We start from the raw sequence: 26,235 nt of genomic DNA, 5'->3' as shown, positions 1-26,235 counted from the left end.
CCTGCAGAAGCTAAGTAATTAATTAAAGTGGAGGAAAACTATGCCTTAGACCAGGTAATATTTTCATCAAGGGACACAGACTACATAGTTGTCAAAACATGAGTCTGTTCATAAAGTGCTTACCTCCTTATGTTTGCTACTCAAAGGAAAAAATCAATCCTATGTTTTGTAAATGCAGAAAACAAATACCCTCGACTCCCACAGTATAGTGCCAATCCATCCACTGCAAGTCAGCTGTTCAAAGAGGATTTACAGATAAATATTGTTAAATGCCCCAGTGATGTCTGAGGAAATCTACAAGGCCAACTACAGCTGACTAGATTACAGTTGCAAGTAACACACGTACACACTCCAGCAGTAGCGTGCCGGCACTGTAAACATCTTCAGCTTTACATGTCAACCGTCTGTTTCTGTGACCCTTTCTCTGGCCTCTGGTGTCACCATTCTCAGAGAGTAAATACATCTACTGTGTTAGTCTCTGAAGAGGGGAAATCTTGCGTTAATAATTAAAAGACATGTTAGGCAGAAGTCTGGTGTAGGAATAATGAGGAAAGGAGACTAATCCCCTAGGAGTTCTTGTTCTTATTATTAATACGAATACAAATATCATTATTTGGCTGATGTTTTAGTCCAGGGTAACTCACATTTAGCAAGCAATTGTCAAAAATGTTCTAATACAAAGGAAATTCAAAATGTAAATATAATACAAATTCTGAAAACAAATCACTAAATTTTGCTTTGTTTTACGAATGCTCAAGAGCAGCTTAGACACAAAAGTAGAAAGAAACGGACGGTATGAAATGGCACTGTAAACTTTTAATAATCGGTGAGTGAATATCTTTTTTGTAGGCTTGCCTTTATTTATGAAAATAAATGCTTTAGAGAATATTCAGTGTATCGTTTTTTTTTGTACTCCAGGGAATTAGTTTGAACAGCATTAGATACACCTCAGATTTTTTTTTTTTAATCCAGTAAATGTGAATCTTTCTTTAGAAATATATGGTTGTTGTTTTTTTGCTTAAGAAACTGAGTTATCTATGCAGTTCAGGATACTTATTACTGTCTAGTTCAAACCTTCCGTGTGAACTGTAACTGACAGCTAAAGGCCTTTGTTCCTTTTGTGTTTCTTTAAACATCCTTGTTACTGTCCAACACTGCAAGGTAAAACACCAATAACTATCCATAGAGGATAGAGACCGACAAGCATATGTGCTTGATTTTATACATATTTTCTACCTGATGCATTCTCACACGAGGAACAGAAATCTATTTTCCGAAGGAGCTTGTTGTCTCCTCAGTCGGGTCAGGGCCCAAGAAAGGCTAGCAGTTCAGAGTGGAGTCTCTTGCTTTCAATCTAGTTCTCTAGTCCCCATGGTCTCTCATAACTGTGTTTTGTGAGTCAACAGTGGAGTCTCCAGTCAAACTAAAGTCCATCTTGTTTTACTTTTTCTTCAATGATTCAGTAATAAGAAGGCACCATGAAGATTGATTCTACTACCAATTAATCAATCAGTCAATCAACCAACCAATCAATACCACTTTGTTTAAAGAAGCTTTCTGATAAATACTGAGAAACATTTCCTTATTCCTTTCACTTTCCTTATTTGACCTTTTGCAGTGTTTATTTCTTGCACTGACATTAAGCTTTGTTTGGCTGAAACATTTGCCCAGTTTGCGCTGACCTTTTTTCACTTTTCACTCTTGCTCTTCCGAGTCTGTGAATGATTCAATTTTTGGAGGGCCTTTCACATTTGGTAACAACTATGTTTATTTGAAAGTGCTGTGTGAGATGTTATTCTTATTACTGTTTATATTTCTCCAGCTTCGGCACCTGGGGGAGGTGGGGTATTATGGAACGGGATGATCTTCTGAAAAAAAATCAGCTTTTTTTTGTTGTTACATGAACTTGTGACAGAATACATCATCAAAACTCCCACTGTTTCAGCAGGAATGCAAAGGGATATTTTATTTTCGCTTTTTTTGCACTGACCCCTCCTCTATCCATATATATTTTAAGGAATGAATACAACTTTAAGGAAGAAAATCAATACACAATCATTTTAATAAGCTGCCTCAGGCAAAAGTTATCAAAATGAATGAAATAAATACTGGCAATGAAGGATAGAGCTCAATTGACTAATTCAGCTTGGAGAAAACAATTAACATTTTTTTACCTTTTTTGGTCAGTGGAAGTAAGAAAGAGAATATTTTGAAGCTGCACATACTATTTGTGTTGAAATAATATGGTAGATAAGCCTTACTATTGTACGTTATGAAGACTGGCCCTTTCTGTGCCCTAAAGGTCATGCTTGTCGAGTGGTTTTTATAGTGTGTGTATTCACTTTGAATGTATACTTAATGTGTATGGTTTTAGCACTGTGATAGTATAAATACAATCTAATTTGCTCAATTCTTGAGGCCTTGTGTTTCCTCATAGTTGTAGCTTTCTAATTAATTCGAATTGCATCTGCTCTATCTGCAAAACTCAAGAGTTTCAGCCATTTTGCTCCGCCACACTGAGAACAGAAAATGAATTACTCTGCTTGTTCTTACCGTTTCCCTATATAAGGGGGAAAAGGAAATCACATTATATAAACTGCAATGTGATTACTTTGTGGTTAAAATATTATTTTTCTTTCAAATCCACTTGAAGATACTAATGTGTGAAATATATCCTTCCTCTTGTGATGTTCAGTGAAATATTCCTGCAGTATTCTTGCTGGAGAATGTCACAGTGCTCCTCACATTTTCTGTTATTTGAAATGAGGCTATATGATTTTGAAACAATGTACTTAGTCTGAATGTCATTTTTGAATTTATTTATTTGTTGGGGGCAGTATCATTTTCAGGTTGTGCTCGGGGAATTAAATTGTTTAGCTCTTATGAGGGAGGAAAACAAGATGGTTCATGAAGTAAACCTGTACTTAGTGGTTTAACTGTTAACTTCAATTCAGATATGAAAATTAATAGGCAAATCTCTCATTTACTCATTATTCAATTGAGACACCAGTAGTAAATAAATGTTTTTGTATTTTAAAATCTTAGTAATGTTATTATTTCATTTTAAATAGTCTACAGACCATGCTTAAAGGTGGCTACTGTTTTACATGAGGTGAATACGTTTCTTTTTACCTTCCTAAAAATAAGGTTTTGCATAATATATATATATATATATATATATATATATATATATATATATATTATATATTATACACTCACCTAAAGGATTATTAGGAACACCATACTAATACTGTGTTTGACCCCCTTTCGCCTTCAGAACTGCCTTAATTCTACGTGGCATTGATTCAACAAGGTGCTGAAAGCATTCTTTAGAAATGTTGGCCCATATTGATAGGATAGCATCTTGCAGTTGATGGAGATTTGTGGGATGCACATCCAGGGCACGAAGCTCCCGTTGCACCACATCCCAAAATGCTCTATTGGGTTGAGATCTGGTGACTGTGGGGGCCAGTTTAGTACAGTGAACTCATTGTCATGTTCAAGAAACCAATTTGAAATGATTCGACCTTTGTGACATGGTGCATTATCCTGCTGGAAGTAGCCATCAGAGGATGGGTACATGGTGGTCATAAAGGGATGGACATGGTCAGAAACAATGCTCAGGTAGGCCGTGGCGTTTAAACGATGCCCAATTGGCACTAAGGGGCCTAAAGTGTGCCAAGAAAACATCCCCCACACCATTACACTACCACCACCAGCCTGCACAGTGGTAACAAGGCATGATGGATCCATGTTCTCATTCTGTTTACGCCAAATTCTGACTCTGCCATCTGAATGTCTCAACAGAAATCGAGACTCATCAGACCAGGCAACATTTTTCCAGTCTTCAACTGTCCAATTTTGGTGAGCTTGTGCAAATTGTAGCCTCTTTTTCCTATTTGTAGTGGAGATGAGTGGTACCCGGTGGGGTCTTCTGCTGTTGTAGCCCATCCGCCTCAAGGTTGTAAATGTTGTGGCTTCACAAATGCTTTGCTGCATACCTCGGTTGTAACGAGTGGTTATTTCAGTCAAAGTTGCTCTTCTAACAGCTTGAATCAGTCGGCCCATTCTCCTCTGACCTCTAGCATCAACAAGTCATTTTCACCCACAGGACTGCCGCATACTGGATGTTTTTCCCTTTTCACACCATTCTTTGTAAACCCTAGAAATGGTTGTGCGTGAAAATCCCAGTAACTGAGCAGATTGTGAAATACTCAGACTGGCCCGTCTGGCACCAACAACCATGCCACGCTCAAAATTGCTTAAATCACCTTTCTTTCCCATTCAGACATTCAGTTTGGAGTTCAGGAGATTGTCTTGACCAGGACCACACCCCTAAATGCATTGAAGCAACTGCCATGTGATTGGTTGGTTAGATAATTGCATTAATGAGAAATTGAACAGGTGTTCCTAATAATCCTTTAGGTGAGTGTATATTGGTGCCTGACAAACACTCACTCCTTGTTTTGCCGCACTCCCTCAAGAACACTGCACAATTAAACATCTCAAACTCATTAAGACTTTCTTGGCTTGGCAAAGTAGAGAAATCAGGGCCACAACCCTCCTGTAGCCTTGCTGTGTCAGTGGTTGATGCATTCCCTGCTGTCTACATTGTAATTAACTTGTGAAGATACTCTCCCCATCTCCTTGGCTTCAGACTGATGCCCTCCAGGATGGTGTAATTTTCCAGTTGCTTTTACTATTGTTTTCCATTGCACTCAGCACCCTGCTAATCACAGCAGAGATGGTGAAATTAATAAATGAGCATTCTGCTTCTTCCGAGTTTGGAGGCAGATTTACAACTTTCAGATGGTCTACTCTAGTCCTGCCATGTCTGCTCGGGAACAAAAGTGATGTTGCGATTTTCCAAATTAAATTTTCCAGTGCAAATGTACAATAAAATCCTACTGAAGTTTAGCATATTTAAGTAAATATAATAATAATAATAATAATAATAATAATAATAATAATAATAATAATAATAATGATGTCTGTTTTCCAGACATACATGTTCTCTTTGTAGATGTGAACCTCTATATTTTTTTGTAATTGCTTTGTGAAAATTGGGAGCTAATTTTGCCATGGGACAAAAAGCTGCAGGAATGCCACTGTGAGTGTGTTTGGGTTGTAATTGTCAGCTACACACCGTGAATTCTTCCTCACTTGCTCTCGTGGATACAGCCTTCAGCCAGCTCTCGCTGCACCCACTCCTCCTTTTGATCTCACTCTTTCATTCAAGGTTCACATTTCTTCACTTGTCAAGTTTGCTTTCTATTGCTGCAATCCTTGTCCATGCTTCTGTTTTATCATTGCTGTTATCCTCTCTGTCCACCTCTCCCCAATTCATTCATCCAATATGGCACACACATAGCAGAACACTCGATGATTTGTCAGGAATGGATGTGTGCAAAAGATCAATATTAATATTACAGATCTAAGTCATTCATTTTTGCAAAACATTACATTTAATTCATTCTACTTTTAAAAGTTTCCAGCAATTATGCTCATCAGTGATTTCTTATTTTGTCGGGAAGATTACCAACAGCAAACTTATAAACTTCTGTTGCATTGCTGTAAAACTCAGACTATGGCTTCCTAAAGTCGTCAGTAAAGTTGAACTACGTTGCCTATATTGACAGTTATGCTTTTCAGTTACAGTGGTTTGATTTGAATTACACCACACAGTAAAGGTAATGTTGCATTCTTTTGAATTGACTTTGTTAAAAAAAACTGTGAGTCAGAACTTTAGCTGTTATCAATTGCTGTCTTTCTTTTATTCCCTTCCTTGTCTGATTCGTCTTTTGCCCTGGCTCCAATTAATGGTGTTATCTTAACATTCTGCATGCCCAATTCCCTGGTTGTGTCTGAATTTCTGACCCGATACTTACTAAAGTAATACTGTCCCTGTGAGGATGAGCTGTTCTCTCAGCGGTCACAGGGTCAGTCAAGCGGCGCTCACATTCTGGAGCCGTGTACCACTGGACTTCAGAAAACCTCAATCTCTCTCCGTCTTTTAGACCAAGCTCAAAACTGGTTCTTAAAAAGCCTTTTAGATAGCTTTTCCAAGTCCTTCTGTAGTTTGGCAACAGTTAATTGTTCTAAGAACTTTGGGACACTTTTGCATTTAAAGGGCTTTTTATTATAGGAATGTTACTTGTATTGGAGGAATATTGTTGTGCTCTGCATCTTGGAATCCCTTGTCCTCATCTCACGCAGACACTGTTCGGTCAACTCCAGCGTACCGAGCGGGGGTGGTATCTTCATCCTTGTTCTTTCTGGACTATAATGTATCTTTTGGATGTATTCTTTCTCTGCCTGCAGCAGAACCTGAAAGATGTCAAAGCATTAGACAGGTCTGAACAGTCTTCTGAATAGGTTGCAAAGGCTGCAACCTCTAAACACACTAAACCTGTGTGGGTCTCAATTGAAAATCTGGCCCAGGTCCCAAGGGAAACCGGATTGGTGTTTCAACCTGGTTTACTGCTATATTCCACACTAAAAAGCCATGAATTGTGGTAATGTATATCAATAGTTATTATTTTCATTTCTGGGTTGAGGTGTATATTACATTTTTGTGTTTTATATAATTTTGGTGAACAAATTAGAATTCGCACTGTAGCCCTTCACAATATAATCCTGTACTAATGTGAAGAGGAAGAGTAATAAACTGATTACTAAAATACAAATAATGCTGGATTAAGTAAAGATAAGGTTTTTAGGTGTTTTTATTTTATTTAATCTGACCTATATTTCGTTTCAATTTCATGCATTCTGCTATTAAATATTTATTTATTTGATAGACATATCCTCCTCCCTCACATGATGTTAAATGCCCGAGCTTACAAAGCTAGTTCTTGATTATTATTTTTTTCAAATCATTCTTGAACCAAAGTATTAGATCAGGAATAGAGAGTATAACATTTTTTTATTCTCTGTTTCACATTCCGTGAATTTAGTGTCAAATGCACTTGTCATTAAACTCCATTGAAGTGGTAAGTTCATATAGGATTTACAATAAAAAGAAATGTTGCAAACGTTTTGTTTGATGTTTGCAATAGAATGATATACCTGGAATTTCAAGAGTCCTTGAGTTTGTGCTGTTATTTACAAGTTTATTTTTAAGTTACTGTCTGTTAACTGATGCACATATTGCTTTGTCAAAAGTGCTCTGATATAACAAAACAAAAAACAGCTTAAACTGTTTCAATTTGCATATGATTTCAATGTCACTGAGTCACCGTTTAGGCTACATTGTGAAAGTATTAACTTATTGGTAGAAAACATTTGCTTTTTTTATTCAGCTGGTTGTGTACTGTTTTTTTTAGATAACCCAAATGACACTGATTGTGTGGGCAAAGTGGTGGGTGTTGAGAGTAGAAGTGTTTTATTGTAACTACCTGTGTTCTTGTGCGTAATAACCCTATAAACACTCAGTAAACCTGACAGGGAGATGTATGAGACCAGTGCTTGGCTGGCATTTTATGAGTTTTTCATTCCATCAATCAGACTAGAAACAAAAGGACAGGCTCACAAACTCTGAAACTGTTCGCTGCTCTACGAACGAAACTATGGATTTATCGCATCGGCAGAAGTCGTTAAACTTGCAAAAGGTACTTCTCTGAGGACTTTTTTTTCCATTCAGTTTTGCTTTGGGCTTCATCCACCTTACCGGTTTGTGACAGAAAATTGTTTGATTAATTGTACAACGTCTCCTCTGAGATGCCCTGGAAATGCTTTGTAAAGGCCAGTAAATGAAGGCAGGATTCAGCTCCCTGAAGCTGGTGTGGTGGGTGATATGCCAGAGAGTGCTTTTGTGCAAAAGGTATATTTGTTGATGCCATAAAGAGCCATTGTCTTTCCTGTCCAACTTTACTGGTTATCCATGAGACAAATGATTTCCTGGAGTCATCCTTTCACTGATTTGTTTGTTGTTTAAACACAGCAAGTTATATTTAACAGTTTTATAGTATATACATTTATGCTAGTCTACTAACAAGTATCATTTATTTATTTATTAGTAGGTACCTGTATCCAGGGTGACTACAAATAAGAATTTAAAGCATTACAAAAGTGCAGTAATACAATCTAGCACTTGTACAACCCCAATTCCAAAAAAGTTGGGACAGTATGGAAAATGCTAATAAAAACAAAGAGGAGTGATTTGTAAATTTACTTTGACTTGTATTTAAACAAAAGACAAGGTATTTGATGTTTTACCTAATCAACTGCATTGTTTTTTTAAGGTAAACGTTTATTTTGAAATTGATGCATGCAACACATTCCAAAAAAGTTGCTACGGGCAATTTAGGACTAATAGCGATGTGACAAATTGAAATAAGAAGGTGATGTGAAACAGGTGAGGCAATCGTGTAATCATAGTATATAAGGAGCCTCCAAGAAAGGCCTAGTCCTTCAAGAGCAAGGATGGGTCGAGGCTCGCCAATCTGCCAACAGATGCGTCAGCGAATAATCCAAAATCGGTAGGATTTTGGGCATTTCACCTTCTGCAGTGCACAATATTATTAAAAGATTCAGGAATCCGGTCAAATCTCGGTGCGTAAAGGGCAAGGCCGAAAACCACTTCTGAATGTGCGTGATCTCCGATCCCTCAGACGTCACTGTCTTAAAAAACGTCATGAGTCTGTAATGGATATCCTGACATGGGCTCGGGAATATTTTGGTAAACCTTTGTCAGTCAACACCATTCGCCGCTGCATCCACAGATGCAAGTTAAGGCTTTACTATGCAAAGCAGAAGCCAGACATCAACACTGTCCAGAAGCACCGCCGACTTCTCTGAGATGGACAGTAGCACAGTGGAATCGTCTGATGAGTCAACATTTCAAATAGTTTTTGTACAAAACAGCCGTTGTGTTCTCCAGGCCAAAGAGGAAAAGGACCATCCAAGCTGTTATCAGCATCAGATCCAAAAGCCAGCGTCTGTCATGGTAAGGGGGTGTGTTAGTGCCCATGGAATGGGTAACTTGCACATCTGTGAGGGCACCGTTAATGCAGAAAGATATGTACACATTTTGGAGCAACATATGCTGCCATCCAGACATCATCTTTTCCAGGGACGTCCCTGCATTTTCCAGCAGGACATCGCCAAACCACATTCTGCCCGGATTACAAGCGCATGGTTACATAAGCAGAGAGTGCGGGTGCTAGCATGGCCTGCCTGCAGTCCTGACCCGTCTCCCATTGAGAATGTGTGGCACATTATGAAGCACAAAATAAGGCAACGAAGGCCCTGTACAGTTGTGCAGCTGAAGAAATGCATAATGGATGAATGGGGGAAAATTCTGCTTGCTAAACTTAACCAACTGGTGTCTTCAGTGACTAAACCCGTAATAAGTGTTATTAAAAGAAAAGGTGATGTTACACAGTGACACAGTTACAGAGGTAAACAGTTACACAGGTAAACAGTCGACTGTCCCAACTTTTTTGGAGTGTGTTGCAGTCATCAAATTTGAATTGAGTGTATATTTTCAAAAATAAATTAAATTCACAAAGTAAAACATCAAATCATGTGTTAATGTGTTTTCAATATAGTACAGGGTGAATTGAATTTTCAAATTACTCTTTTTGTTTGTTTTTTGCATTTTTCCGTACTGTCCCAACTTTTTGGGAATTGGGGTTGTATTACCATAATTCCATTATTATGTACTTTCACTTGAACAAGTAAGAAGTCTGGCTAAACATGAAATAACTGTTTTCTTGTAAAGCTGTTGACAAATAAAAACTGTTGTTTATTTTGGATGAAAACAAGAAATCACATTACTTGCTTAGCATCGCAGTTGCTGCTTTTGTCTTCTTTCCCAAGACAGTTGTGTAGCATTATGATAAATGACTGTGTACAGTAATGATACTCAAGAAATTAATGTGGAACCTTTTCTGTACTCTATAGTCACAATATTATGCTGTTTCTGAGAAGTGTATTAAGATGAGTAAATTGAAGACTAAAGGAGACCTGCTAGTAAATTGCTATCCCCTTAAAATCATCCTTGGGGGTGACTGTGCACTTAAACTATAATGCATTAACATATTTAATGTCTTATACTCTAAATAAGTTTCTGAAGTTGGAGAGAGGTTGGAAGCAGGCTTCACTATTGGGTTAAGCTTAAGTTCCCGTTCTTAATCTTTTATTTAGTTTTTTTCTTTCATTGGATAATCTGCCTTCTTAATTTCCTTAAACATTGTTGTTTTGTAGCTACCTCTCACAAATTGGTGTCATTCTGCTTCTGCTGAAAACTTTTCTTTTTTTTTTTTTGTTCTTTGGTATTTCACCCAACTAAATCCCAACTCTTTTTGTATTGTTGTTCCAGAATGCTGAAGTGTCTGTCTTTGAAGTGAATATCCGTTTTATTGGTGGACTGCTGGCAGCCTATTACTTGTCTGGAGAGGAGGTAAGAAAGGCCAGGAATCCAATTTACAATACAGAGTCCAGACGGTGAAATATAAAGAGACTTTTCTGTTATACAATTATAAAATAATTTACAATAGAATCCCAAGTGGCAGAATGTAATTTAAATCAACAGGATATAGGAATTTGAATGTGGATTTTCCAGCTATGATGCCACAGAGGTAGACCCATAATATCTAATGTCTAACAATATCTAACATTTTAAATTGGAATATTATCTCTGCTAGTTTTTGTTGTGAGAGATAAACTTTTGTCTCTCTTATTTCCCCCCCCTTTCAAATATTGAAATGTATTGAGCTTCTAAGGCTGAATAAGGAACAGAGAGAGAAAATGGGCACAACTTGATCATCTCATAATGTGCCTGATGTTTTACAAAATTGATAACATAAGATCAATTGTTTTGTGTTCCAAGACCTTCCTTTTAAAAATCCTACAAATTATTGTAATGCGTACTGGGACCGCAGGGAGTGATAATGCGTTCCTAAAACAAATATGTGTGACAGTTGTCCTTGTTATGGTGCTTTCCTAAAGAAAACCTGTCACTGCCACTTTATTAATTTTGGTGATTACAGTACACCGGCTTGACTGCCCAAACACAGCGTCTCTCAGACACAGCAACATAATCTGATTAAAACTTTTATTTTTGTGAACTTCCAATTTTTCCAGAAGCCAAACAGAATTATGTTGTGCAGAGAAGGACAGAAATTGATGCTATCTAGATGAAGCCAATACAGATCTGTATAAACACAGAAGACTTTGCTTATTGGACTATAAAGACAAATTTAATATGTTAGAACAAACAACCATAGTGAAGAGTTAGAAAAAAATGACTGCTTTTCAGCTTCTGAAAATACCACTGTCAGTGAGCTCTAATGAGTGACATGAATATGTGGAATGAACACAAATATTTGGTTCAGGTTCATATCCTATTCTTCTTGTTTTGCACAGAAGAAAAAATAATTTACTTACAGAAATTAGAATTTAGTTTTTATAAGCTCATATTTAATAAAAGTAATTCTGATCTAAAATCACTGCTTGACATCAGCCCATCAAACCTATCAATTTCCACCGTGATGAGGCAAAGACTAAAACACAACCAGATCGAGCCTGGTTGCATTACATTAAGTGGTTCAGTGTAAGAATTTTGTACACAGGTGTGGTGTTATTTTGGTTCGGCTGGTTCTCTGTTCAGTTTGCACTTTTCAGCCTTTATGTGGGTATGAAAGGAGAATACTTACAGTTCAGTGGAAAGACAAAATCGGTGTTGCCAGTGCTGCACAGTCCGGTGCTGAACAACACTTTCTTTTGAGCATTAACACTTGGCTTACCTGCACACTTATCTTTCTTCTCCATATCTGAATCTTTCGGCAATGAAATGTCTTTCAAAGGTGGCAAAGTATGTGTGTCACCAGTATACCTTGTGATTTTGTTTTTGTTACTCAGTACACATGTTCCCTGTTGGCGTTCCTCCATGCTTGTGTACTCTTCCAGGAGGAGTGGAAACCTGAGGGGGCTTCTCAAAAGCGATAGCAGTACTCAAACTAGCTTCCTCTGGACCACTGCTGTGGAGCCATATGGCCCTCTGAGATTCCTTTCAACCGAGCTCTTTAGTTCGTAATGATACCAATCCTGTGCTCAAAGGAAAACAATTTACCTTAAGGGGTGACTGCAGAGCTACAATGTTAATTTTGAGGAAAGAAAGGAACAATAACCTACGATAGATATATTGTAGGAGAATCACTGCTGTCATTCACAACAACGTATGGCTTGGTTATACCAGCCTTTGTTATTGAGGGGGTTGGAATGGAGACAGTCTATCCATATTTTCCACCCACCAAATTCAAAAATAAAAATAAAATTTTGCTTTTTATTAGAAAAAAATCTTGCCATTACTATTTTAGGTAAACTGTATAAGCTTTTTGTAGTTTTAAAGTTAATTTGCTTGTGCTTCCAATTTATATTCCCTGGTTATTTTAAAGACGCTTGCAATTACCATAATAAAAGGCTGTAAATTACAATCCACAAATATAAACTTATCAGCTTAGGAATTCCAGGCAATTTTTACTTGGGTGGGCACATTTAGGCAAAAGCAAAGGCAATATTAGAGACTTCCCTTTTTAATGTTGAACTAAAATGCAAAGAGGTTTAAGAAGAAATTAAGTTGCAGTCAAGCATCACAAGTAGCTAGATACGGTTCCAGGCACTTAATTTGATTTGAGGAGATAGCCACGCAGGCTGCCCTTCGCGTCCACAGTCCTGAATTCGAAATCGAAATCTGCTGCTGCATGAAAATGTTATGGCACAGCTATTGGGTGTCCTGGAACGTGGGTTTATCTTCAACCCTGGAACTGTATTGTGCTGATTTATTTTCTGCCCTATCCAGAATACTCCAATACCATGTGTTTCTAGCCAAACACCAGTGTTATTAAATATTCAAAGAAGAAATAACAGGTTGATTGATGTTGTTTACCTTTGCAATCCTCCCTTATAAGCAGCTCCTTTGTGCGTTTGTCTTATCTCATTTATATCACTGACATCACAGTATTGTCACTGCAGGAGCTCAGTAATAACAGTATAATTCGGAGGATAAACTCATTCTAAAACATGTCACCTTAAATATTGAACAGGTTGGGAGATCCCTGGACACTGTCCCCACTAATATGCATCTGCAGGCAAGGTAACCACAGCCTCCAGTTGCAGGAATGCCTTTTATATGTGATTGATATCACCATTGTGGTGTTAAAGCATGTGTTGTCCCCCTTAGCTAAAATATCAAAGCTTGAGGAACTGCTTTGTTGTAGATGTCTGTACATGATGAAGCTAGATATAAATCATTTAAATCAAGCTTTTCAACTTTTGTATAGATATTTTCGATTGTATTTCGATGTATTTAATTCTGCTACTTGCACTGTATTCAACAATCAGTCTATGAAGGGTCTGGCAACTCAGGACTGTAAATGTTCTAAACTGACATGACCGTTTTTACATTTTAGACAACATACGTGTTATACGACACCGTTAATAATCACAAAATCACAAAAGGGTGATGCTGTTATATTATTGTACACGTAGCTTTAAAAGTGTTTCTTCCAGTGACCCGTACAGCTGTTTAGTTGCTGTCTCAGATTACAACTTTTAATTTATTTTCGCTTTTTGAGCTAACAGTAATTTACAGTTGTATTTTGCATTGTGACTGAACTCTTCAAAAACACAGAAGGGTCAAACCATGAAGGGACTGACCTGCATTTTAATGCACTGAACTAGGCCATTTAAATGAGTCTTCCGCAAAGATAAACCACAGCTCTGCACATGAACATAGACCAATATATAAATGTGACTACTTTATCACATGCACTCTTGATTTTTATCCTAATTGCTAAGTTATAATATACTGTAAAATACATTTTGTTTTTGAAGACAGATGATACAGGTGTACAATAGGTATATTGCAACCACTGAGAATTTCTAAGGAACAAGGGCCTGTTTTGTTTTCCTTGATGAGCAATGGGGTTTTTGTCCCTTTACAATCCAACATTTCTTCTTCTCACAAATTGTAATGAGCTGTGTCAGATTGGTCATTCACTGCCGATGTGCTCTGGCTTTTGAACTTCCCCTTGCTGACCGCTGATGGGGTTTCATTTCCAAATCCTAGAGAAAACCGTCGGTGTTGATTGCCTGCATGACTTAATGGTGGACTTGATGCGTCTGTAGTGGTGTTATCTTTTCCATTCTAAAAGGGACGTGTCATTAGCTTTAGTCTTTGAATTTAATATTCTCTTATCAGAGTGTTTCAAACTCGAATAGCAGTTTGAAGTCGAAAGGTTTATTAACAGGCATGCCTGGACACAATTGGTTCTTTATTGGTGTTGAATGAACATACATGGAGTCCTTGACAAAAGTTTGTACGCCTTCTGTCTTTTCAAAGCATAGTGCCTTTAGTCACTCTAATACAGCACAGTATATCAACCTAGGAAATGTGGGCTTGTATGTTATGTAAGTGGAATTTATCCTTGTCACTTACACATGGTGAAACATATCTGAATTTGAAAGTAAACTAAATATGAGTGTTTGGAAAATGATGAATATTTCAACAACCTGTAAATATTAAACTTCCTGAATATTGTAATATGTTGGATCTGAAAAGCCTTCATCAGAATTAAGATGCATTAATGCTATGAAGTGATATTACTCCTGTTTCAGATATTTAACACAGCTCTTTAGTGTTTTAAAAAAAGGCATATGCTGAATAGAATTTCCATACACAGTAGATAAATCAGATTTAATATACAATCTGCCACTGTATATTAAGTGGCAGATTTAATATTTAAGCATTTTATATAGAAGCTGTGGTGTGCATAATATACCTTAATTGCACTTAACTTCTGCTTATTAATTTGTGTAACTTTTGATTTTAATTCCTGTTAGTTATATATTGTGAGAGATTCCTGTTATATTCTTGTTTATATATCATATTAAGCCTGCAGACCTCTGTGCTGCGCCTGCTGAAACACGGAGCACTGTCAATGACTGAAATCTCTGTGTTGTGTTGTTCTCCGTGCCGCTGCAGTAATCCATTAAAGCTGGGTTACATTAGAGGTAATTGCCAGTACCGAACTGTCATCTAATCTTCTGCGTGGTACAAAATGCAGAATTAGGTTGCTGTCATCCCGGTTGGAACAGTTTAGCAGGGTCTGACTCGAGAGCCGTATTTCTAGATGTTTTTATAGCTCTGCTTTTTCATTCATCATTTTGCAGTAGTGGTGCTCGTAGACACTGGAGACCGGGGGTAATGCAGTGCAGTTGGGGTGGGAATGAGTGCTGTGGGAATGAACGGTTCTGCATTCATTTAAGTAACAGGAGCTAGGTGATTCATTATTTTAAATTATGTGCTGCCTTTAGCATTATACTGCAATGGGCATAGTTAAACACAGATTTATGGCATCTAATCATCTGTAGGAGTGTTCCATTGTTTTTCATTACATCAGAAAATTAAGATGCTCTTCTACATTGACAGCGACTAATTTAATTGCCTCTATTAGAAATATTCCTACTCTTACAGCCATTTGTTTTTTCAGTATGCTGTCATTATGTTGCCCCCGAATTAATAGCTACCCAAAATAAATGGAGTCCTATGTGAACACATAGATACTTTTCATGGGGTACTGATCAGGGTGATGTGCTCATCAGAATTATAGACATGGTTGGCTTTTGCAAACATGTACTAAAACTACTTTAATCACTGTAAAATTAGTATTATTGCCACTTTATTAGATGTAGCTCCACTTTCCATTAAGTAGACTGCGCAGTCAGTGACAGCATCATGTGTGCTTCAAACTATGCTATTTAAAGAAGGTAGATGGATTATAGATATTTTTCTTTTTAATCTAGCCCCTGGACAAATGTTCAATTAAAGGGTTACTTTGTCTTTGTCCTGCTGTACAATATGGATTTCAATTTCTGATGATCTGCTTTCTGGAAGATGTCTGTCCAGATACTCAATATAAGATTTTTAGATTGTTTTTCTTACAAACTGCCTTAAGGGTTCACTGCAACGGATATAAACTTTGATTCTACCTGTTTTGTAGATTCCTCAGATGTTTTCTGTCTATTTTGGGGAGATGTTTCCAAGCTTTTTCACTTTTTCTGTTGTTCTGTAGAAAATCTATCTGCCTGCTGTCATGCGTGATAACGTTTTGCTGAGTTAACTATACTCAGAAGAAGGCCTTCAAAGAACATTGAGCCCTTAAAACTGTATTGCTATCATTTCAGAATATTAAAATCTGTACAGGCATAGAAACATGGGCTGGAGATATTGCACTTTCCTGTTTGCTGAGGAACAGTCTCAGTATGCTAATAAATTGTATGTCTTTTAGCAGTGGCAGTTTTTGGATGTCTTTGTATTGCAATGTGGTTTTAATACCTGACCCCCCATTTTAGTTAAACCGAACACCACATTATGTCAACAGATACACTTTTTTAAATAACAATTATTTGTTTTGATAAGTATGCCTTTAAAAAAACTATTAGAAAAAAGAGGGGAAACAATCCACTTTTCCATGTCAATACTCATCTATGGTATTTAAATGTGACAAATAATTTTCAGATTTTTTTTTTAATTTGACATATTTTAAGGTACATTTGAATACTCATTTTGTGTGTTTGTGTATATACTTTATACTATATAGTTACATTTTAAGATTGTTATTTTTAGTGCAAAATTATAATATACTGATATATAGCACTTAAGTCTTAACAAATGTTTTTTGTCTTCTGCTTCCTTACATTGCTAATGTTTTATTTGAAAACATGACTTGCAATTCACATTTTTTATGGTATGGTGATTTAATTATGATTACCCAGTTATACCATAAACTGCGATTATTTTAGTGTCACGGTTTGAAATTGTCGACACCAGCCCAAGCCTAACTTTGCTTGAGAGGTTGGTCAGACAAAGCGCAGAACAGAGACAATGAGCAGTATGAACTAGCCTTGCCAGATGTTGTTATGAACTCCTGTTTACTTGCCAGAGCTTCAGGCAAGTGCTAAATAACATTTTATATATGTGGTAAGTTTAGTGCTAAAGCCATATGGATGCAGCAACTGATTTATCTGGCTAAAATGTAAAGTACTTCCCTGCAATTTCTCATGCAGGTCTGTACCTGGTAGCCTGCAGTGAAGCATTTGACAACAAGCCCATACTGTCTATGCCCATCGACTCCAAAACACTTTTACAGTTTACTTGCCTGTCACTACAGTGTTTTTTATTGGATTTTGCTTAGACACCTTGTATCTTAGACAACAAATGAAAGAAACATTGCTCTTTAATCCTTTTTGCCTGAAATGAGTGCATTCTGAACATTTATCTTGCCTGGAACAAGATTTTAACAAGCTCTTGATACCGAGGCACATCTAGGTGAAGGATGGCTGTACATAGCACACCCCAGGGTTCACCTGGTAATAGCTGTGAATAATTATAATTATGGACTACAATCACTCGACTTGAGCATGAACTTGATTTAGATTCAGAAGTCCAAAGATCAGGAGCTTTTGGGTGCTGTTGAGCATCTGGAAACAACTGAGTGTTTGAGAGTATAGTTTGGCTATACTTAAATGGGAAGTGTTTTACTTTCATCAGTATTTCAGAAGGATCACTAAGAAGCCCATATTTCTTAATTATTTTTTAAACACTTTTATATGTGATTGTTTTTTTTCTCTGGACATTTCCATTTGTGTGAAGTACTATTACTTACTATTTTTGATTACCCTTTAATCTAAATATATGTGAATATGCATAATAACCATAAAAGAGACTGCAATATAGAATAAAATTTACTCCATATGAGTTCAGAACACCCTAGGGATGCATATTATTTCCACATATGTGTAATAATAGGATGTATCTCTAAGGCACTGATACATTTTCTAAAGAAGATTACAGATGGAAATACATTTAAACAGCTATCTAGGAATTACTGTATAATCCAAACAGAGGCCAAGGCACAGATTGCTCACAGCAAAACTTAACTCACTAAATAACTTTAAATGTTTATCCTGCTGAAACGTATTTTAATGCGTTATTTATTTCTCGAATGACAGCATGTGTCTATTTTTTCGTGTTCCCCACTCTCACAGAAAATAAATAAAATGTGTGTCCTTGTGGTTTGGCAACAGTTATTAGACATGCTACATTGCACACTGTAAACATGGGTATTAGCCTACTTAGAAATCCCAGAGCTTCCTTTAAAGGTATCTGGAAAACGTGAACTACTAGAAATGGAATAATACCACTGGTGTCTCTGTGCTATAAAATTACAGATGCCATCTGAATACTGAATTAATCTCATTTTACATTGCTGCACCTTAATTGTGACCAGATGTCATAGGATTACGACTGTAAACGGGCTGCAGAGCTGACAGGGGTCTTTGTGCACCACTGGGGGACTCTAATACTGGCCAAATAATACATTTCTAAGGAAACAGAAATTGGGAAAATAGGATAAATTCTTTCCAGCTGTTCAGGACATAAAACAACAACATAAATTATGCTCTTTACTCTTACAACACTTTTGCTTTGGTCTTACAACACAGAGGATGCCACCGTTTGGTCTGACTCTGCATTTATACAGAAACAGAATTGCCTGGGAATGTACGTAAAAATTAAACTGTTTCAGAAATATAATAGAAACAAGTATAAAGGTTTATGTTTGGTGATATAGTCTATTACCTTTTTTACGGCACTTACATGTCATAACGTTCTCAGACTATATTTGCTATTCATCAGCTTTGCTTATGTTACCTGGATATGCTATTGGACATGCAGTCAGGTCACAACTTCAGTTAATAATTCATGTAATGCTTTTATTTATTGTAATTTTTTTACTCATAAAAAGAGTATATGTATTTTTAATTATTTGGCCTAGAGAATGTAATTTTCCTAAAAAAAAAAAAAGACTGATATCAATGTCAATGTTAAAAGGGTTTAGAGATCTTCTAAATTTCACTCTTGTTAGCAAGAGGTACATTACGCTTAATCTCTACAATGACTGGTGAATATTTAATGATGATGTCACCACAATGGAGAGAAGAGACTCTCTAAGCAGAATGTTTTACTTCTAAGAAAATACATAAAACACCAGTTCTAGAAAGCACCCAACTGAACATCTTGCCTTTTACTGTATTCTGGGTTTACCTGCTTATTCATAACCCTGTTACTTCTTTGTTTCCTTGTAGGTCTTCAAAATCAAAGCCGTCCAGCTGGCGGAGAAGCTGCTGCCAGCGTTTAACACCCCGACTGGCATCCCTTGGGCAATGGTCAACCTGAAGAGGTGAGGTTTCTCCCCCTCCCAGACTTCCTCTCAGCTCTGCCGTCTCATGACAGTTGTGACCAGTGGTGGCTGGTGGCCAACATTTTTGGGTGTTCACATCTCAGATGTAGCATATGTGGGTTCTGTGGGGGTGGTGTGCAGGGGGCTGACCCCAGTGGTAGATGCACTATTTCTCAAACACCCTGTAGTTGTAGAAAAGACTGATCTAGCATTTAAAAACATCTAGAAAAAAAAAAAAGACCTCACAGAGATTTACAGGATTTTATATTTATTAATTAATGGATTAATTCAAACAGGCAGTAGTGGAAGAGAAGACTGATGATCTAATATTTTAAAACATCTACAAAAATTAAGAAAAAAAGACCGGATGGACATGGATTGACAGGATTTCAAATATATATTTATGCATGTATACATACACTCACCTAAAGGATTATTAGGAACACCTGTTCAATTTCTCATTAATGCAATTATCTAACCAACCAATCACATGGCAGTTGCTTCAATGCATTTAGGGGTGTGGTCCTGGTCAAGACAATCTCCTGAACTCCAAACTGAATGTCTGAATGGGAAAGAAAGGTGATTTAAGCAATTTTGAGAGTGGCATGGTTGTTGGTGCCAGACGGGCCGGTCTGAGTATTTCACAATCTGCTCAGTTACTGGGATTTTCACGCACAACCATTTCTAGGGTTTACAAAGAATGGTGTGAAAAGGGAAAAACATCCAGTATGCGGCAGTCCTGTGGGCGAAAATGCCTTGTTGATGCTAGAGGTCAGAGGAGAATGGGCCGACTGATTCAAGCTGATAGAAGAGCAACTTTGACTGAAATAACCACTCGTTACAACCGAGGTATGCAGCAAAGCATTTGTGAAGCCACAACACGTACAACCTTGAGGCGGACGGGCTACAACAGCAGAAGACCCCAGCGGGTACCACTCATCTCCACTACAAATAGGAAAAAGAGGCTACAATTTGCACAAGCCCACCAAAATTGGACAGTTGAAGACTGGAAAAATGTTGCCTGGTCTGATGAGTCTCGATTTCTGTTGAGACATTCAGATGGTAGAGTCAGAATTTGGCGTAAACAGAATGAGAACATGGATCCATCATGCCTTGTTACCACTGTGCAGGCTGGTGGTGGTGGTGTAATGGTGTGGGGGATGTTTTCTTGGCACACTTTAGGCCCCTTAGTGCCAATTGGGCATCGTTTAAATGCCACGGCCTACCTGAGCATTGTTTCTGACCATGTCCATCCCTTTATGACCACCATGTACCCATCCTCTGATGGCTACTTCCAGCAGGATAATGCACCATGTCACAAAGATCGAATCATTTCAAATTGGTTTCTTGAACATGACAATGAGTTCACTGTACTAAACTGGCCCCCACAGTCACCAGATCTCAACCCAATAGAGCATCTTTGGGATGTGGTGGAACGGGAGTTTCGTGCCCTGGATGTGCATCCCACAAATGTCCATCAACTGCAAGATGCTATCCTATCAATATGGGCCAACATTTCTAAAGAATGCTTTCAGCACCTTGTTGAATCAATGCCACGTAGAATTAAGGCAGTTCTGAAGGCGAAAGGGGGTCAAACACAGTATTAGTATGGTGTTCCTAATAATCCTTTAGGTGAGTGTATACTGTATGCTATATTTAATTAAAGATTATTTATTTAATCAGTAAATAAAAATAAAAATTTGCAGAACGTGGCAAGAAGCACTACTTAAGAGCAGCAACCTTGTGAGGAAAGTGGACAAAATTATGAAAAGAACACTATATGGTGGAATGACATATACCAGTAGAAATAAGGTAGATGGGGGCACCGAAGCTTCACTTTCAGTTTGGCTTCCCATCTGACCTTAACATCCGCAATTTTGATTCCAAAGAGATGAGTGAAATTTTCACTTTTTGCCCAGTAAGCTCATTTGGATGGAATAATGCAGGTAATAAAAGTACTTTATCACTGCCAAAACCACAATGAAATAAATGTTCCATAACAAAGATCTTGAGTAATGAGAAAGGGGACGGGCAGATTGATTTACAAGTCTTCTTCGGTTATCAGATTTTTTTTCTGGACTAAACATACAACCAAAAAAAATATTGCTCATGTGGCGTCATTCACAGAGGATTCGTTTATTGAGGTATAAATGTGTGTATGTGTCATCACCATCAGCCTGTATTGATCCACTGCTTGCTGAAGGCCTCCCTAAGATGTTTGCACTTGCTTCGATCTGCAGCTTCTCTCTGTCCGTTGAGTTGGTTGTCTAGTGTTCCTTGCTAATTCCTGTATATGAATATGATAATGCATTGTGTTAATCAATTTTGTATAGGGTTACCAGGGTTATTTGCATTTTGTACATAAGACATAAGAAAGATCACAGATGAAAGGGCTGTTTGGCCCATCATCTTGTATTAGTACTATTATGATCAAAGGACCCTATCAAGATCCTACCGACTCCCCCAGTGACTCAGCATCCACAACTGGATTTATCAGTCTGTTCCATACATAGGCACGCACAAACCCATTTGTGTCAAGAGCTGCCTATTTTCTTTTTATGTTTTGTCTCCAGTGTCAAATTGCGTTAATTCATTTTCCAGTAGTTTCGCTTGTCTGGTCTGAATTGTTGTAACACAATTATAATTCTCATTATTGTCCTCAGAAAGAAATGCATTTCACATCGTTTTTCTCTTAGTTATGTAATTTCTCTTTCATACTTTTACAACTGTATTTTAGCTGAGATGTACTGTATTTGAAAGAACAGAAATGAAGTGGTTCTGGAGAAATTACTGGTGGGGAGAAACCCCTTTTTTATATATGTACAAATGAAGCAGCGATGGCTGACTATACCTGGGGAAAGATGTTCACATCTCAGTTTCCTGCTGGACTAGTAATGTGTTGGTAATACCAATTCCCCATTCACGTCTTGAGTTTCCCAGGCCACCTAATTGTTACAAAGGAGTTATCTGAAATGTCTCTGTAAAAGGGAGGACTGTAATTTATTCCTGTCTAGACAGAGAGCAGTGGGCAGCATAATCAGATAAAATTTAGAAAGTGCAGACAAGAGGAATTGCTAATTGGATTTAGGTCTACATTAAAGTGTTTCTTTTAATAAATTGTTTGTTGCTCTCAGAGGGTTAGAAAAATAACATTTGAACAAAAAAAAAAATTGTTTTACAAGGACAAAGACTTTCACAGTCATTTGATCCCTAAATAGTCATCATCAAATAGTAGGCTAATCAGTAGAAACAAATCCCCAGCGTGCTGTGGTTGTGAGAAGTTGGACTGTCAGTGACTCCCTGTAAAACAACTAATTACATCCCATATTATGTCTTTTTTGCCCTCTTTCAGTTTTGTTTTGGCATATAGCTGGTCACTTCATTAAAATAAGGTCAGTGTTCGAGGCAGGCAAATTTAGATCAATACTAAATACATCAGGAAGCATAGGTAAATAAAGTGCAAAATAGCAAGAGTGCTGAATAATCCAGTAGAAAAGGCTGCTGCTACAGGTACAGTCTGAACAGATGTGTCTTGAGTAATCGCCACAAGGCGGGCAGGGACTTTGCTGTCCTGACCTCAGTGGGAAGGTTGTTCCACCACTTAGGAACGGGCTCTGGAGGAAGGGGAGAGGATAGGGGGTAAAGTTAGTCTTCTGGCGCAGGAGGACCACAGAGGTCTGTAGGGAGTGTAAGGAGAGACGAGGGTGTGAAGGAAGCTCGATGCAGTCTGGTCGAGACAACGGTAGGTGAGAGTCCAAGTCTTGAATTGGATGCGAGCCAAGATTGTGAGCCAGAGAAGTAGTGGAGTAGTGTGTACAAATTCTGTATAGAAATAGATGAATGGCAATGAATAGGGGAAAGCTCCCACTGCCCAGTATTACTCAGAAGGGAGCAGGTCCTGTTGCTCTGTGGTTTTATTTTTCAGGAAATATCATCTCTGACTACTGAGAGATACAGACAGAAGAGCTCTATTATTCTTTCATTTAGCAGGGATGGGAATGGAGCTTGAAAGCAGAGAGCATTTCAATTGTTTTATTTTTTTCTTCTATGAAACATGTAGATTAAGTTCTCAATAAATAATGAAACGCATCACACTGAAAGTGATTTGTCGCTTGTCATTGTTATTTATTTCCTCCTGTAATACTTCTTTGATTGGATGGCAAAGTTTGATGGATATGTGGAGCAAACCAAGCATCCGTTTGATAGTGTTCTGCCCATGAGGCCCTGCAATCTCCAACTGACACTGTAATTGTGTAATGGAAAAATGTCAGTGTTATTTCTGCCTGTGTCACCATAAAGAATGTGAATATTATTTAGGTGTTAGGCTGATTGTGTGCCTAATCTGTGTGGGATCTTCTCGTCACGCACTTTTCATCACGCACATTTCGACACCAGTGTCAGTTCATCACCAATTTGCATATTCATCAGCAAATTGCATATTCAGTTAGAAATTGCACACAGACTTTTAGACCAGCAGTTGTAGTCGGAATGGGGGGGCCTGTTGTTGCCACGAAACAAATAAATACATTGTATTACAAGACCATTTATAGTTCTTGTGGGTAACCTCGCGATTTGACAGAACTGGATAGGAATTATTATTATTATTATTATTATTATTATTATTATTATTATTATTATTATTATTATTATTTTTATTTCTTGGCAGATGCCCTTATCCAGGGCGACTTACAACATAAGTGTAAACAAAGTGCAAAAATACAAAAAAAACTATATTGCTCCACCGAATTGTTCTAAAAATGCATCTCTTTAATTAAAAGCCTGATATATTTCATTGTGTTGTGTTGTCATGAAACAAAAACAAAATGCTGCCACAAAATATACTGCTCTGGATTTGAACTGCGCACCACAGGAACCGCAGCTAGGCCACTCCAGCTCAGTAGAGTATTAAGCCCACTACACTGAAAAACCTGGTTTCACAACATGACTTAACACTGTACTGACTTTTTTGATGAGTGGTTGAGTCTCTTGTAACATGCTCATATACCATATGATCCCCGTTTCACTAGATAAACAGTAATTGCAAGTGTATCAGACATTGTCCACTTTTACTTTAACTTTGGTCTTAAGCATAAAGATATATTACAATGTTTGAGTCATGTAAACAGAACTGTGTTCAGTATGATAACTTTCAGAAGGGTTTTAATAGAAAAACATGTCAGCTTTACTTGAAGTAACATTGTTTGTGATGGCAGAAATAGCTAAACACGGGAAGCTACATGGGTATAAAATGGTGTACCTTAAATGCATTCAACAGGGCTTAGTGGAAACTCAAGCCACCAGACGTTGTCTTCACATTCTGGATCCTGAAGGAGTGTGTTACAATGTCTCACACAAGTAATAGTTTATATCCTTCCTATTCAGTTCTGTCTGTTTTTTTTTTCATGGCAACAACATGCCTAATTTTTTTAAATAAAAAATAAAAATATTTTTTTTTCCGGTGGCAGCAATATGCTTCCGTATTATTATTTTTTTATTCATCTATTTATTTATGTCATATTTTATGTATCTCATTTTTTTTGTATTATTATTATTATTTTAAATTTTGACACAGCGATGTTGTATATAAGGAAATAGAGTATTTAACAAATACTGAAACCACCCCACACAGAAGAATATTGATGTGTAATTCAGAAAGATGCCCCAAAGAGCAGTTTATTCACACAATAGAATACAATTAATAAGTAGGTCAGATAAAAGGAGCAGACAATAACATTTAAAACAGTTTAAAACCAGAACTGAGAATAGCTGCTTTTTGTGCAGCTTTTGCAATTTAAAAGTATCTCTGCATATGTGAATTCCTGCTGCTTATCTGTTCTTAGGCCTATATGTTAATTAACATTTTTATTAAATACATATATGCCATTTTAGCTGTAAACGAGCTATAATCGTGTTGATTCCTGAAACAAGTGATTTTCTACAAATTATTCATATAGCTATTATTATTATTATTATTATTATTATTATTATTATTATTATTATTATTATTATTATTATTATTAGCAGCCTTGCACCTGATATAGCTCTCCTCTGCCTTTCCTGATCGGCTCAGCAAGTTTCTAACTTTCCTGTGGAATTCAATCTTGATCACATTGCAAACCCAGGTCTCTGGATCAATGCCTTGATCAGTCACCTGTTTGATCATGAATGCGAATCGTTTTGTATTAGTGTAAGGCACTGTGGTGTTGAAAACCACGTTTTCTGTATTGATAAGCAGCTGTAATGGAGCCATTTCAAAGCGCTTTTGTTGCATATTTTGTCTGTAATATTATGTCTGCTTACATATGTGCATACCGATGTATACTCCAGTTTACACAGTTTATTTTGCAAAGTTAATTTTAATGTTTTTTTTCTTGTTCATGTATATGCGCACATTTAGATAAACAATTGGAGAATCGCAGGTGTTCTAGCTCATCTGCCTGTCCTCTGATCGGCTCAGCGAGTTTATATCTTTCCTTTTGAATTAAATATTTTGTATTGGTTTTGGGCTGGCGGCAGGCTTAATTCCTAGCTAATGCACAATGTTGCCACAACGTTGTGTGTTAGCTGGGTTGCTGGTGTCGAGTTTAGACTGCTGCTGGCACTACAATTCAGCATTTATACAGGACTAAAGGTTCCCCTCGCCCTTCATCCAGCTACCCATGGTCACACGGAATCAAGACACTGCCAGTTTGCTAAATGCAACACAAACAGTCCTGTTGAAAAGCACATTTTCTGCATTGATGTACACAGCTGTAATAGACAGGCGGATCCATTTCAAAGCACTTCACATTATATAAAGTACAAAGTAAAAGATGTATTTCAAATTTTGATTAATACAAGTTTAATAAAATATGTATACACTTTTTAATGTTGTATAATATAACAGGTCAATAATTGTGCTATAGCCCTATTTTAAACACCCCCCCTCCTCCCCATATCTCTCGTGACTAGTTATTATTATTATTATTATTATTATTATTATTCCTCC

At 37.2% G+C, this 26,235-nt stretch overlaps 1 protein-coding gene across 1 annotated transcript in view; it reads left to right on the top strand.

Annotated features, from left to right (window-relative positions):
• The window catches only part of man1a2 (mannosidase, alpha, class 1A, member 2), a 159,102-nt gene that overhangs the window by 95,655 nt on the left and 37,212 nt on the right, over positions 1-26,235 (top strand). The window contains exons 6-7 of the mRNA XM_066706520.1: positions 10,325-10,405; positions 19,153-19,247. Of these exons, the coding sequence (XP_066562617.1) occupies positions 10,325-10,405; positions 19,153-19,247 (176 nt within the window). The remainder of the gene's footprint in view (positions 1-10,324; positions 10,406-19,152; positions 19,248-26,235) is intronic.

This window comes from Amia ocellicauda, chromosome 6 (assembly GCF_036373705.1).
Source record: "Amia ocellicauda isolate fAmiCal2 chromosome 6, fAmiCal2.hap1, whole genome shotgun sequence".
In the NCBI taxonomy this organism is placed as follows: domain Eukaryota; kingdom Metazoa; phylum Chordata; class Actinopteri; order Amiiformes; family Amiidae; genus Amia; species Amia ocellicauda.
This window is presented reverse-complemented; position numbering and strand designations above follow the sequence as displayed.